Here is a 15,659-nt window from a genome sequence, read left to right on the forward strand (position 1 = left end):
TGATTTAAACTCCTACCAACAGCCATCGGGTTTGCAACCAGAATACAAATGTTTTCAGACAGAACCCAAGCTAATGTGGAGCTCAACCTGGATCCCTGGGTTTAATACAATTTTATAATTCATACCTTATTACTGTCTTCCCACATTCACTTATTACTCTATCTCCAGCAGGACAAAAGGGAAGAGCTTTTACTCTAGACAAAATCTATAAACATGAAAATAGAAACCATGAAAATAATTTATAGCAACATATATATATATAAAGTGATACCTCATCTGGTTTTCAGATTAAAATACCATAACATGAGGTAAAAATGCAGTTTGCTTTCTTAAAACACTACCAAAGTCTTAAAAATGTAGTAGTATCCAGGTCATTTTTAAAGACAGCAGTCACAGTAGATAAGTCAAGGGAATCTTAAAAAGGCCATCCTTTTAAAAAACAATATAATTTTTTAAAAAGGACTCTGTTTTTTTTTTAAATGACATAAAATTAATATATTTACTCCTCAGACAAAAAACATGAAAATCCAGGAAAAAAATCCCAGCAGACTCCAATTCCAGAGGAGGAAATGAATAAAACTTCACAGCAGAAAGTGAGATGGGGCGAGGGAAACAGTCACCGTTCACTTGCCAAGTTATCAAAAATCTGCATCCAGAGTGAAGACATTGTCCATTGTTTCTGCCATAACAGCAAAACGCTGATATTCTGACACCCGCTTCTCAAAGAAATTTGTTTTTCCTTCCAGAGAAATATTCTCCATGAAATCAAAAGGGTTTTCTGCATGAAACACCTGGGGAAGGGAAACATGTTACACTGGTGATTTTGATAGGGCAACAATGCTTTAAAAAATCCCAACAAACAAAACAGCCAAACCCTTTCAAACTAGACCATTCCTTGCTGTAACATGCCATAGAACCTATGGACACCCACCTAAGCAAACTCATTGCTGTCACTCCCCAGGAGTTTGGTCCATGGTGAATGAAGTTCATCCCTGCAAGGTGCTTATCATCCCTCAAGGACTGCAGCACTTGAGCACAGCATAAGTTTCCCATTGCAAACCTGCAGAGCAGCTGAAGGGAAACCATGGCCCAAATTGTTCTTGCTCTTTTAAAAAGAGTGAAGCATATGTATTAATGCTGTGGTTTTGGCTGTCACTCACGGAAAGTACAAGCGCTAGAAATGACCTGCTCCCAGGCACATGAAGAGAGCACTCCATGCTGCCAGATTACCTGGGCTGTCCTCACAGTCCAGAATTTCAGGCAATTGCATCTCTCACCTTTGAGAACCCAAGCTCCATCAGTAACCGGTCTGCGACAAATTCAATATATTGTTTCATCAAAGTGCAATTCATTCCAATGAGACCTACAGGTAATGCCTCTGTTAGAAACTCCTAGAAGTTAAAATACAGATGACATTTAGAGAAATGAAATTTAGGAAGGGAAAAGAAGAGAAGACACTTGTGTTTCACAGTAACACAATTTGTGATATTCCAGGCTCCCCAAGCAGTTGTCTGAATAAATAACTTGTATCACTAAATTCAACAAGTGTCTCCTGTTTTCAGTAGTTGTTTGCATCTTCCTCTATTTTTAGCATGTTTTTCTGGAAAAGGTACAAGAATTTGTATTACTGTCCCTCTCATCTGCCTTCCTCTACCCCCGCAAGCTTCACTGTAGGTCTGAGCTCCAAGTTCAATAAAACCTCCAGAGCATACCAGCGGGAGCAGGAATAGATCCAGAAATCTCCAGTTTTCCTTGGCTTCCAGCCATTATAGAACAAGAGATCAGAGAAGATAGTGATAGATATGTGTGCTGAGCCCAGCCATGTACACGTTTAGGCACCGATGCGGTATTTGTCAGTGTTGTGAGGCAAAGCTGGGATATTCATCACCATCACAGTAGTTAGATGACAACAGAAAAGAAAGAGTGAAGTAGGATCCTGCCAAACACTCAGCAGTGCAGAACCTTGTAGTTGCAGATGGGCAGCACCTCATGTGAAAGAACCTGACAGCAACCTCAGAAAAAGTCGGAGCCCAACATGGTTTTGTGGCCAGAACAGACCCTGCCTTCTCCTGAGGACAAGCAGGTGTGTGTACACAGTAGGGAGAGACAAAAGACCCTGAAAGGACAGAGGTGAACAAACTCTTCTGTAAGAGACAGCCACGTTTGGACTAGATGATTGGCGCAGGTCCCTTCCAACTGGAACTGCTCTACTCTGCACTAAATAAGACAGCCTTTCTTCCTTTTTGTCGTTAAGGAGGAAACCACCTGCCAGCTTCAGCTTCTCCCAGCTGCTTGACAACTGAATCAGAAACTCTCTGACTCTTCCTCCATTAAGGAAGAGGGAAAGGATGGTATTAACACATCAGGGATCCAGGCCTGAGCCAAGTATCAAATAGGGAATCCCAAAAGTTAGAAGTGAATTGGTTTTTTTTTGCACATAAGACTGGTCCTGAGTTGCCAGTGATGCTGTCATGGCCAGGCTTACCTGCTCAATTTCAACAGCATTAACGATGATCTCACGGACACGCTCTTCTGACGGTCTGTTCACTAAATAATGGAACATCAGACAAGCAAAATCACAGTGCAGACCCTGAAATAAAAGGGAACAATGAAAAAAAACCAGTCATTTTTCCCTCCTCCACATAATTTGCTCTTAGTTTGAGGTAGCCTCATTCAGGTTGACACTTCCTAGCCTCCTGCTTCTTTGATGGTCTTGAAGTTACCATGCATAGTAGCCACATTTAGTTTACAACCCAGTTCGTGACATCTGAAATCCAACACATGCCACCTATGCCAGAATAATGCTCAGCATATCTGTTTCTCGGGTAAATATTTTTGAGAACTGCTCTACTGTTAGGATCCAACACAGAGCCCAGCTGGGTCCTTGTCCCTCATCAGAGATGCTTTTGCAGAAAGACTCCTACATCAAGACCTGCAAAACTACCTGCCAGTTAACACAGGCTGTTTACCTGTTCTCTGCTTTGAGAGACCTGTACAGAAATACTTGTTTTAAATTCTTCTAGTAGCATTTCTTCCCTTGCTTCTCCTCACAGAGTTTTCAGAAAGGAAGATTCAGATTAGGGACACCAAATCCAAGATTAACAAGTCATCTCTCCACAGAATGTACAGTTACTGAGTTTCTGTGAGGAACTTGCTACCACAACATTCACAGGTTTGTAGTACTTCAGGCCACCATGCCCCAACTCAACCCACCTTCACGCTTCACGCAGCTATCCTGCATGGAGCCCAGTAAATTGTGTTCATTCTCAAGATTTACAGAGAAGCCTCCAGCCAGGACAAGACAACATGAAGAGACAAGAAATCCCTCACAGCCTGAGGAGCGTACCAGACAGCTGCTCCAAGAGATGCATTGGTTTCTATTTGAGCTTGCCTGGCTACAGCTTGAGCCTCTGGCTTCAGCCATACCCACCACTGCTAGCCTAAAGGAGCACTGTGTGTGCTACCATCTCCTCCCAACAACAAGGTGGTGATTACAGCCCCATGAGGGCACATCCAGAATGAAAACCAGGAAGTATTTGGCAGACTATGGGCCACAAGACAATCCAGTGCTGTTGTTAACAAGGGTCAAAACAAAACCAAGAAGCAAAAACTTCATTGGAGAGGCTACAAAATTCTTGTGCTTCAGGTCACGAAACAGCCGTGAAACAACAACATTTGGGAAACACTCCTGCTCCGGGTACAGCATTAGCTGCCTGCTGCAGGGCTTCCAGCAGCCTTGACCAGGGCAACATCACCAACAAGATGTAGGACCTGCCTGGCTTCTCACCTGAGCTGGTGTGCTCCACTGACTGGTGCTCCCAGCAGCCAGAATCAGAGATGCACCAGCTCAAAGAACAGCCTGGGAACAGAGCCTGCAGCTCAAAACACATAGTAAGCATTAACCATTTCTCTGGTCAGGTGAATCAGAAAACAGTTTGTGTAGTTTTCCATTGTACATTCTTTTTACTGTCACTGCTTTTGTAACAGCATTTTCTGGTTTTCGATGCAGGTGCTGTGTGCACCAAGCCTTGCCCTTCGTAACAGCTCTGCAGTTGGAATTATGCCAGCAGAGCTCAAGAAAAATTCAATCTTTTGGTGCTCAACTCTGCAGAGAAGTGCAGTTACATTGCTGTACAAAGGAACTTACACCTCATTCCCCTGCAAGCGATCCTTCTACCAAATACTTCCTCGCTCAAATGGATCATGATGACTCACAGAAACAGAAGACATAAGGAAGGTCAAGGCTGAAGAACTGTTTGGTTTTGCTTACCAATCATATCACTTTCTTCAAAAGTGTCTTTTAAATTAAAGGCATCTTGTAAGATGTCAAATCAGTTTACCTAATCCATGGAAATTACCCACATTATGATAAAGCTCTTTATTCTTCTAGACCAATTCTGGTAAGTTCAAACCAGTAGTGTGTTTATACTGCATACAAAACTGGTCTTTCCACTTCTTCAGTGCTGACAGTGCCGTAAGCTGTGTGGTACCTTGCAGACAGGACCCAGCCATAAGCCCAAGCAGCAGTGAAAAGAAAGGGTATTTGTCAGTACATGGCCTGCCACATTCAGTGTGCTGACATGCAGCTCCTCAGACACATCACATCTTAAGCCAAGAAGCATTTCTCCCTAATGCAGACCTGTAGCTGTCCCCTCCCAGGAGATCCTATCACTGTACAGTAAACACAAGGACATGGAGAGGAACAACACTGGCTGCTTCTGCAGCAACCTGCCACAGCTGTGATGGATGCAGAAGGCTGCTGTGGGGGCAGATGGGGAGTGGCACAAGGAGGCCACTTAAACCTGACTGAAGTTAATGCAGAGCAAGGCTCAGAGTCACATCTTAACTAGGTCCTTGCCCAAGCCAGCCCCTACTGCAGTTGGGAGCCATGCAATTCCACACTAGTCCTTGGGCAGCCAGGCCTCTGCCTCCCCTCATGGCACAGGAAAACCAACTTCTCCTTAAATCCAAGTAGTACACCTTTTTGACCACACTATGCATTGAGGTATTGTTAATATTTATGTTTACTCCCTTTAAAAACACGTATTTCTGCTGAGGGGCATAGCAGCACCTAGGCTTTAAGGTCGTTAGTAACTCAGAGCTAGAAGTCTGCCTCTTTCCTCTTTTTACAAATAGTGGGGAAATAGCCTGCTCCTTTGCAGGTCTCCAATCTTCCTACATGTCAGCAGTTACAGCTCCCCCATCAGACTGCAGAAACAGGGTTGGGCACTGCTCTCGGGAAAGACAGTCTCTTCTTTCCACTGCCTAGGAGGTGATGTTAAAGCAGATGCAGAAAGCTTACTGCAGGGAAGCTCTAGGGAGCATGGACTGCAGTTACCTGGCAGGTAACCAGGACCTCGGTCCTACCAGGAACTCTGCTGCTGACATGGGCTAGCAGAGAACCTCCTCAGACTCCTACCACCTCCTTGCCCTCCAGCCCAGTCAACATTAAAAAGGCTCCATCGCACCCAGAAATGCATCCCCTACTCACTGCTGGATTCTCTTTTCACTGGTTCCTATCCAAACACTGCTTTCCGCTCTCTTCACCTTCCCTTCAACCCTACCATCAGAAGTGGCCCATTCTGGCATGACTATGGGATCTTTATGCATATAATTCTGCCCTTCCCCTGGAAACTCACTTTCCTTCCCAGACAGTATGTAGGACACGACACATTACCTCATCTCTGCTAATAAGTTCATTGGAGAAAGTCAGTCCAGGCATCAGGCCCCTCTTCTTCAGCCAAAATATAGCAGCAAAAGAACCCGAAAAGAAGATGCCTTCAACTGCGGCAAAGGCAACCACTCTCTCACCTGTTGAACAGAGCACATTTTCAGTTAGACACAAAATAGTGTATTGTTTGCCAACAAGATGCACCGTTTGCATCAGAGAGACCGATGCTGGAGAGGAACAATTCCCCTTGCAGCACCAGGTGCTGTATCTGACCACATCACATCTTTCAGCAGATCCCAAGGCACATAGGGTCTATACGAAACAGCAGTTAACCACAGGCAACCCCAGCAGAACCGAAGAACCAGGGCACCCACTGAAGCTGCCACAGGTTAGCAGGAAAACAATGTAATTGTCCAAAGTGGCCAAGGCATTAGTACTCCTTTATCTCTTTCTCCTAAAAGGCAGAAGAATGGCTGTAACTAACAGACAAAATCAAGAGAAGAGCCGATCTTCCACAAACCAAACAAAAAGCCCTACATCTCAATTTCTGCTTGTTGTGAATCTACGTAAAAGCACATTCTTACAAGAGCGGAAGAAGACAGAACATAATTCATCACAACACAAATAACTATTTATGTTAACCCACCCTTCATCCAAGGAAAGCACAGCATTACTGGTCCCAGCTTGCCCTGTTCTCTACAGGACTGTATTTCTGCAGACTACAAGACCACCTGACACCACCTGCTTGGTGGAGACACGTCATTCCACGTACTCTATTTTAAACAGCTTCACAAGATCCTTGGCTATGCTTTAACATGAAGAACTTTTGCATTAAGTTTTGGTGCCTTTTCTCAGTGAGAACTGCATAGAATTTTGTTTAAAAAATAAAATAACCCCAAAATAGCCAGATGTCACACTTCTACGAGATGCAAATGCCATCTGCTGGCTCCTCTGAGGAAATTCAAGTTAGGAAAAAAGCATAAAGAGCAGGAGATACAGCAACTGAACCCTCAGCATAAGACTTCAACCAAAGCTGCAGAGACCCGGGTGTATGCCCAGTGCCCAAGCTGGAAGGAAACACCAAACAAAGAATCTAGCCAGCCACTTTCATATACCATAGCTCATAATCCACAGCTGTGAGACCTGGGCCCCCCCCAGGTGCTTTAAACTTGGGAAGTTTTTTCAATAAGATGAAAAAACAGAAGAGCAGAAATGTACAAAAATTTGGATAGGAGGCATGGAGTTTGGGGGTGGGGAGGACACCGCTTTTTGAGTTAGGGCACCTTCTGATTCCTGGCACACCCCACAATGCTGGGAGCCCATTGAAGAAGAAGGGACTCAACACACAGCAAGCAAAGACAGACTGGGGAGGCAGCAGGATGCTCCAGGACAGGAGAATATACAGCTACAGAAAGAACCTGGCTGAATCTCTCCATCTCCTACACTTTCTCTAAGTACAGAGGGAGTTCGGTTTAGCAAATTCACCAGAGTCTGCCCATTATTCATTTCAGCTACAGCACATCCTTCAGAGTCACCACTGTAAGCTGAAGGCAGAACAGCGGGAAGGATGCCCCGCACCATGCTGATGGAAGCGGAGCCACCGTCCCAGCTCTGAAACGAGACACAAGAACTACAAACCTGGTCCCAGCAGCAGACCAGGAACACCAGAGACAGATGATTTTTGAATCCTTTTATCCTAGGCTCAGTCATGCTGTTAAAAAAAAGGCCAATGTGACACACAAATTTGTCTACGTGAACATGAACACAGAAAAAGCCTGGACTTGCAATACTTCAGCTGCCCAGTTCTGAACACTGGAGTACAAAACAGGAGTCAACTGGAAGAAATAATGAGAACTCCTAGAAAACAAGGTCTACAAGCAAAAACTGAAGAAACTAGTTCAGTATAAAGACAAAAAAAAAGAAACCCACAAGCATTTTTCATTATGCGATTCTAGTGGGCACTGCCATTACTACATTGCTTTAGCTGAAGACAACAACATACAAGCTCATCAGAAGTTACCTCTAGTTCTTCAGTTAAACCAGAGACCCACAAGCCACTACAACATCTGTGGATAATTTAATTTCATGTTCCAGGGATGCAGCTCACTCCCACAGGATCAGTTTATGACATGCCACAGAAACAAGTCTTAAGAAGCTACACACCGAAAGTGGATTCTCTGTCTTCAATCCACTTCAGAGCCCAGTCTGCTTTCTTCTTGACACAAGGCATTGTTTCAATAGCATTAAATAAGAAATCTCTATAAAAGCAAACAAAGATAAAACATTAAAATAATAATAGGTGACTTATGTAAACCTGCCCTGCTTGTCCCTGCTGACTCTACCAGACAGGGGGACCCACTACACCAGGCTCTGAACTAACCCAAGTAAGAGACTCTTCCCACCTCCAAGTTCTGCCTGACCATCACCGTGGTGGTATCTCTGAGGGAAAGTGCTTTGTTTCAAATGTATTAGCACTTCACTAGGAAGCTGTCCAGATAAAGGTGATAGGGTTCTCCAAAGAACCCATTACTGTAAAAATAAGCAGTTCATGTTGTATGAAAGAGCACCGACAACAAAAAAGCTGAAAGGATGCAATACATAGATTAGTGTATGTTAGAAACACCAGCTGGATCACGAGCACTCAATTTCCCAAGGCAGATCTTTTGCTGATGTGAGAGCAAGCACCTCAGGAGCACAAGAAGCTTGTCTAACCTTTAACAAGTTCACGTAGTCCACTTTTCCTGTAATCAAAGATTTACATAAACATTAACCTCCTGACACTCCCACACAAGTCTGTTGGTCAGTAATACTTCCCTCCATTTTGGGAGTCAGGCATGCAGGCCTCGAAAGGTCTACAGAACCGTCCCCAGCTCCCTCAGTCAGTCAGTCAGTACAAGACAGAAGACAGCTGCTGCTGCCAACAGCGGTGCCACTGGACAAGGTGGAGGATTTCTCATGGGTCTGTAACACATCCAGAGGCTCACCTTTTCTGGGGATCTTTGATGTAGGTGTCTATGAGCAAGCTGTACATCTCTGAGTGAACGTTCTCAATGAGAATCTGAAAGCCATAGAAACAGCGAGCTTCTGGGATCTGCACCTCCTGGCTAAAACGCGCCACCTACCAAAAGCAGAAAGCATGGCGATGAGTGCAGTAAAACCAGTCCTGTGTGGCAGTACTCTAAGCTTAATGGGAGACACAAAAGATCTCTACCCCAGAGAAAGGGTGGGAGCAGTTCTCCCCTGCTTTATTCACAGGTATGTCAATAGGACAGGTATGGTGCAGAATAAAGCAAGCTAGAAGTAAGTAGATCTGCTGTGCATACTGGATAGAGAGCTGCAGTGAAGTATGAGGGCACGTGTACACAGGAGAAGTACAGCAAAATACTGCAATAGTAAACACTTCATATAGAACAAAGCCTCAGACTTTTTGTTCATCATTAAAAAAATAAACAGTAGGACTTAAGACGTGTTCATGCAACATAAGACATTTTCTACATGTTACAGACATTCAGGATCTAAAGAGGGCATTTGCAGTCAGACACCAGTGATAGTCTGTGGTCAGACATCTGGCTGCCCAAAACCGATTTCAGCAGAAAGATTTCCCCACCTTTTTAGCAGCAGAACCTGCAGCCCTAAAACATTCTAGGATGCTGTTCAGTGAGAGCAAAATGGGTTTTACCAAAATGAGGAATACAGAGCATGGCACAGCACAATCCCTCCCTACTTCTCATCTCACACAAATACAGGAAGAAGCACGGGCGTCTTAATTCATTGAGAAATGTGGATCAACACAGCCCAGCAGAAGGCTGAGCTGAAAAACTGTGTCCAAGAGTGATGTTATTTGGAGTCTTGCTGACCACAGTTGACCCAATTTAGCTTGGGCACTGGCCCCAGCAGAAAAAGCTGCTTCTCCCCTTGGCAAAGGAAGATGATGGGAAGAAAAAGAAAGTACACATTATGCATTAATGTGAGAAAATCAAAATGAAAAGCCAATAACCTAGTAAAATAAGTATCCAAGTTATCTGTGAAGTTTTCTCACCAAGTTTTCATTTACGATTCCATCACTGGCTGCAAAAAATGCCAGAACATGAGAGATAAAGTACTTTTCATCTGCTTTCAGCTTGTTCCAGTGAGGAAGGTCCTTTGACAAATCAACCTAATGAAAAGAAAAAAGAGAAACATTATTGCCCTTCTCAGTTTGTCATTCTGTAAGAACAGAAGCAGCCTTGTCAAATAACTGAGGTTTTGGTGTTTGTTCTCAAATCTTTACATGTAGAGAATTTAAATATGTGTGACTGTAAAAGACAACAGACACACTGCAGCACCAATGTCTCCCGCTGTGACAGTAACATCACATTTGCTTTGCAGTTTACACTTTTGTAATTTGGAATAGAATGAAAATCAGGGTCTATTGAATTATAAATAAATCAAACTTTGAAAAGCTTTAGTATCTTCTTGTCATGAGCATGAACATGCACCAATAAGCAGAGCTCACTCTGAGACACATAAACACTACTTGAAATAAATTTTGATACTCCAAGAAGCCTATACCCAGGTGTGCCAAGAGACGGACTGAGGGGCTTCCTGCCTTTGGCGGGTGTGCAGCCTCCACCACAGCAAAGAACGGCACAAGGCAAATGCTGTGCAACTGCTCTCACCTACCAGACTGAACTCCAGCCATGGCAGAAAACCACAATTTCCTTCACATAGACCTTTTCTGTTTGTTTGCTTGTCTGGAGGGACAAGCTGAACCACAGCAGCAGTTAAGCAGAGCCAGATGTAAAAAACACAACTAAAAACTTAAACATGTAGACATGCGTGTGTATAAACATGTACACACACAAACCAGTTTTACAGTTAACTTTGCAGTTCATCTGGAAACGCACCAGTAATGTGGTTAAAGGGCAATGCTGATCAGGCAGGAGTTTAAATGCCTTTTCTTTTAGGGCTTAAATCAACCCCTACTGCAAAGGGGCAGCAAGCCTCCAGGGCAGGCAATGGAACAGCCCCTCTGCAGGTGGCTGCTCCTCACCATCCCAGGACGCTTTCTGGCCTATTCAGAGCCTGCCAGTGCTGTCAGCTCACTCCTCTGCAATTGCAGATCACAGCTCACCAACAAGCAAAGGCTGCAGAAGCTTCGAGGTGGAACCAGCTCAGCTGGCAGGTCATCTCTGCATATCAGTGCAGCATTCAGAAGCCTCCACTGCTGCAAGCATGGCGAGCTGAGTGCTGCCCAGGTCTGGCTAACCAGCAACTCTGGGAAAAAACTTACACCTTGCTTTATAATGCAGGGCAAACACCTAACTGGGGCAATCAGGAGTCAATTAGAAGCACTTTTAGCAAGTGTTCCTGATTATCACCATCTTTCTGGAAAAGAGGTGCCTAACATTAAAGAACAGTATTCACATTAAATTGCCCAGAACACCTTACATGGCCAAGGAGTTAGCTGCAGGTACAGAGACCACTGCAGGGCAGGAGCTACCTGACCACAAATCAGAGCTGTCTGACTTAGGCTTCCTCTATATCCAGAGAAGCGCCCCAGGATACAATTCCATCTGTCCTAAACCAAACACCTAAACCAGCTCTACTCAATGACCCTGTGGAAGTACCTTGCTTTCCACTGCCCATGAAGGGAGCCCTGCTCTGGTGCAGGCACCTCACGTTTAATGTAATTAACTCCAACCCACACAACACAGAAGCCCACAGTAGAGTGTGGAAGGAAGCTCCATGACCCCAGTTTGAGCACCTTGTGCCAACCCACTGGCCCCACGGCTCACCTCTTCTGCTGTCCAAAAGGAGGCCTGAGCCTGTTTATACATTTTCCATATGTCTGGGTACTGGATGGGGAAAATGACAAACCGGCGGGGATTTTTTCTGAGAAGAGGCTCCTCATCAGGGTCCAAGCCATTTTCAGCAGCACTCGGAGAGGAGCTCTGAAGACAAAGCACAGCTCTGGTTAAGGTCACCGTTACTTATTCCTCCTCTTTCTCCTATCCCAAAGGTGTGATTCAAAAGCCACATGTGTCACAGAGACACTCACCTGACCCCTTGGGTGGACGCACTCCCCAACCCTGGGGTACCTGCCTCCTCTCCCTCCATCTGTGCTCCAGTTGTTCTGCCTGTCTGCCCGGCACTGCTCGCACCAACCACCCCCTCCCAGGTGTCCCGGCACCAGGAAGCACCCGACGCCTGCGTGCCAAAGAGAAAGCCTTCCTGCAGCACAAGGAGGAAATCTGGCCCCAGGAGATGACACCAGCTGCTGTGGTACCACACATGGTGAGAGACGCGCGAGGTCACCAGCCTGAATCCAGCACAGCTCCACAAGGCTCACTGCCCAGGTTACCTCCAAATCATTCACTTTACATCAAGCCATTTGGGCCTGGATGGACTTTCAAAAAAATGCCACGAGACCATAGCAACTAATCTCGTATTGGAGAGGAACAGCCCTATGCCACTGCGAGTCTCTGCACTGAGGTTCACGTATGCAAACCTATGGTGAGCATGAGGCAGCCCACACACCAGCACAGGTCTGGAGGCTGTCCCTCGAGTGCCAAGATGAAGCTATGTGCCTGTCTTTCCAGCAGCAGGAAAACCCCTGCCTGGAGTCACCCATTACACCCTGCTCCCTCAGCACAGGCTCCCAGAGAACACCTAGGCACAGCTCTTCCTCAGAGGGCTCCCGCCTGGCTGAGGTAGGGGCAGCTGACATTTAGGAGACAGGGCAGTCAAGAGGAGCATGGAGAGGGCACTCCACGAGCAGGACCTACACCTCACCTCCAGCTGGAGACATCTGCTCCAGGGATCAACAGCAGACAGCATCCCTGCAGGCACATCACCGCACACCTACTAAGACAACAGCTGTGAAGAGCTGTCGGGACAGCACGCTGCAACCTCTCCAAAAGGGCTGGGGACTCACACCGATGAGAAGTGTGGCCAGCAGGACACCTTTCTGCATCGATTCTGAGATCTCACTCGCACTGTTGTGGAGGATAACAAACCATAGGCTGCATACGAGGTATTAGTATAACACAGCAGGGAAGGAGAGCAGAAGGGTCTGAATTGCTTCTACCCTCCTAGGAGGTGCCAAAGTCCCTTCTCTACCCAGTCTGCTTGCAACCAACTCACATAATCCTTTACTTAAATTTGGAAAAAACCCTCAAACAAATAATTCCACTCACATTTGAAAACAAACAAAACCCAAACACACATGCACATTGTACAGCTGGCAAGTGTACCACAGATTCCCAAAGAAAACACATCAGGAAGCACATTCCGGTTTACAATTTTACCATTTTATTATATTTTTAATATTGCTCAATTACACAAGACAAATTTCCCAGCATCACCTTGCAGAGTCTCTGCTGAAGGCCATGAGTGTTCAAGACCTTTTGTATTTCCCAGGACACAAAGGTGGTTGCAGTAACCCACTGGAAGTACCACAGGGGAGAATTTGGGCCTGGCAGGGACAGCACCCTGCCTTGGCACCCAGCTTCTCAGGGCCTGCCAGGCAGCCAGCACCTCCCCCTGCTGCTGGACCAGCTGTCATCCCCGAAAATGGAAACACTGCACAAGTCTTCCCTGTTAGCCCCGCATCGTCCTCAGCAAAACCCTTCTACATGGCCAGGGGACCACCCGCAAGTACTTATTTTAGCCTAACAAGGCAGACTAGCAGTTACCAACCTCAGCCTTGATGCTTCTGAGGCATTCAAAAGCCAGCACTCAGGGCCCGCACTGCAGGGAGATCACTTGAAAAGTACTTCTGGTGTACAGAAGTGAAGTGGAGCATAAGAAAAGCAAAGCTCCAGTATGGCAAGAAAACTGGAGACAACATTGAGACAAGCAGCACTGGTCATTTTTCCAATGGCCTTTAACAGCTGTCATGCCACAGGCCACACAGAGAGGAATCAACACATTGAAATACTGTCAGCATTCAGTGAGACAGAAAAGCAAGAGAAGAAAAGGTCTGCAAAGCATGGCCTGGAGAGCCCTGAGGGCAGGAAAGCAGAAAGATGGCTTCCAGGAGCCAAAGACTCAGAGTGATAGCACGGATCTGAGAAGAACCACCATGCAGAACTGGAAAACAGTGCAGGTTTTTTACAAATTTTAAAAAAATACCCCAAAGTATTTTTTAAAAGGAAGGGTCAGCCCACAGAGACTACACCACACTGGAACCTCCCCCTCAACCCATCCTCACCTGCCCCAGTGGTGAGGGTGGAGGGGAGTTCCACAGGGAGGCTGCACTCCCAGGCTGGCAAGCAGGCAGCTTCTGGCTACAAACAGTCCCACCTCTCTCCATTTCGGTTTCCATTCCTCTTAGCCAAAGTTTCATCATCATACTTGTTACCTAGCCTGTTTGTTAACACAGTGCATGTCTTGGTACAACTCAGCTGATAATTCACGGAAGATCCTTTTCTAATTCAATTTCAGATGCACAGCCCTGATTGCTGCTGAGGCTTCAGAGCAGCCATCAGCTCGCACAGAAGGAGCGCAACACGTTCCCAGCCCTGCCTTCCTGGACCCATGGGCCGGGGTACGGGCAGCTGGAGACAGTAACATTCGCTAGGCTGACATGCCTCCTGCTCTCAATCTGCACCCTGGATCATTTCCTTAATCCCATGATGCCACATAAAGCGGTCAACACTCGCTGCAGTAATGAAGAGCACCCAGTTTATAATGCAAACACGCTACTTTCTGTTCAGACAGCATGAGCCAAATGCATCGAAGAGCTGAAGGTGGCAGGCACTGTTCAACCCCTGTTCTAGCAGGGTCAGCCAGAGCAGACTGCTCAGGACCACGTCCAGCCAAGGTTTCAGTATCTCTGAGGATGGAGATCACACAATCTCTAAGAGCAACCTCTGCGAACACTTGACTGCCTTCACAATATGTGTTTCAGTGTGGGCACCACCGAGAAAAGTCTGGCTCCATTTCCTTTACTACCTCCATCAGGTAGTTATGCAGGCTGATGAGATCCCCCAGAGCCTGCTCTTCTTGAGGCTGAACAGCCCCAGCTCTCTCAGCCTCTCTTCATATGACAGATGCTCTAGTCTGTTAATCATCAGCCCTTTGCTGGACACACTCCCAGTTACCGTGCAACAGCTAGAGCTACACTTTTCTGGTGAGGCCAATAAACCAAATGGACAACAAAGACTGCCTAGTGGTACTGAAGCTCATTCTGTGAACTTCAAGTTCAGCAAACTAGGAAACAATTAATGTATACATGTACATGTATGTGTATGTACAATGTGTTGTTGTACACATGTACAACCAGAGACAGCATCCACCGCAGGGCAGCTGAGGAGCACCATGCCGCTGGTCCTGCACACCTGAGGAGATGCCCAGGACCACTGCCTGACTCTGGCAGGCCAGAGCCAGTACCTCTTCACTGCAGGTACAGCACGCTGCTGTTCACAGAGGGTAACGTCAAGGGCTTTTTTAGGCTTGTATTTAACACAGCATGTCCCAGTTTTTGGAAACTCGAGTACTGCTGAGAAGCAAATATTTGGAAAGCCCCTGTGGGTTTCTGTGGCATAAAGACCACTTACCCTTGCACACCTCAGCCTGGCTACGCAGGGTGGTACCGGCAAGAGCCCAAACCATAGCTCAGACACCTCCCAGGGACACACTCTCATGTCCACAGGGGCTGGGAAGCCAGGACCACCCGACAACCCCCACGCCTGCCCCTGCTGCAGCTCGAGGCAGCAGGGGCAAGCTCTGTCTTCCTGGTCCCAGGCTGCACAGCTCTGTCAGCTCAGACCCCACAGGGCAGCAGAACCTGCTCTGGTTGTGCTTATGCCAGGCCTCCTAGGCCCATCGAGACCGGTGCCAAGCGCTGGCTGACTGCATTTATCCACCACACACAGGATAAACGCAGCACTCAAGGGCACGACCCTCCAGAGCCAGAGCGGGACAAGGACGCGACTCTCTGCTCTTTCCCGGGCTCTCCAAAGCGCCGCGGCGGTGCCCCTTCAGTAGAACCCCAGGGCAGGCA

At 46.5% G+C, this 15,659-nt stretch overlaps 1 protein-coding gene across 1 annotated transcript; it reads right to left on the reverse strand.

The window, feature by feature from the left end:
• Window positions 1-466: 466 nt before the first annotated feature.
• Window positions 467-11,601, reverse strand: LOC104534134 (ribonucleoside-diphosphate reductase subunit M2 B). The gene is made up of 8 exons (XM_010183399.1): window positions 11,449-11,601; window positions 9,711-9,827; window positions 8,656-8,789; window positions 7,835-7,929; window positions 5,678-5,811; window positions 2,486-2,590; window positions 1,278-1,391; window positions 467-791 (listed from the first exon to the last, which is right to left on the reverse strand). The coding sequence occupies exons 1-8, from the start codon at window positions 11,488-11,490 to the stop codon at window positions 639-641; spliced, it is 894 nt and encodes a 297-aa protein (XP_010181701.1). The 5' UTR covers window positions 11,491-11,601; the 3' UTR covers window positions 467-638.
• Between the last annotated feature and the right edge of the window lie 4,058 nt (window positions 11,602-15,659).

This window comes from Mesitornis unicolor, unplaced genomic scaffold (genome assembly GCF_000695765.1).
Source record: "Mesitornis unicolor isolate BGI_N332 unplaced genomic scaffold, ASM69576v1 scaffold34994, whole genome shotgun sequence".
Taxonomy (NCBI): domain Eukaryota; kingdom Metazoa; phylum Chordata; class Aves; order Mesitornithiformes; family Mesitornithidae; genus Mesitornis; species Mesitornis unicolor.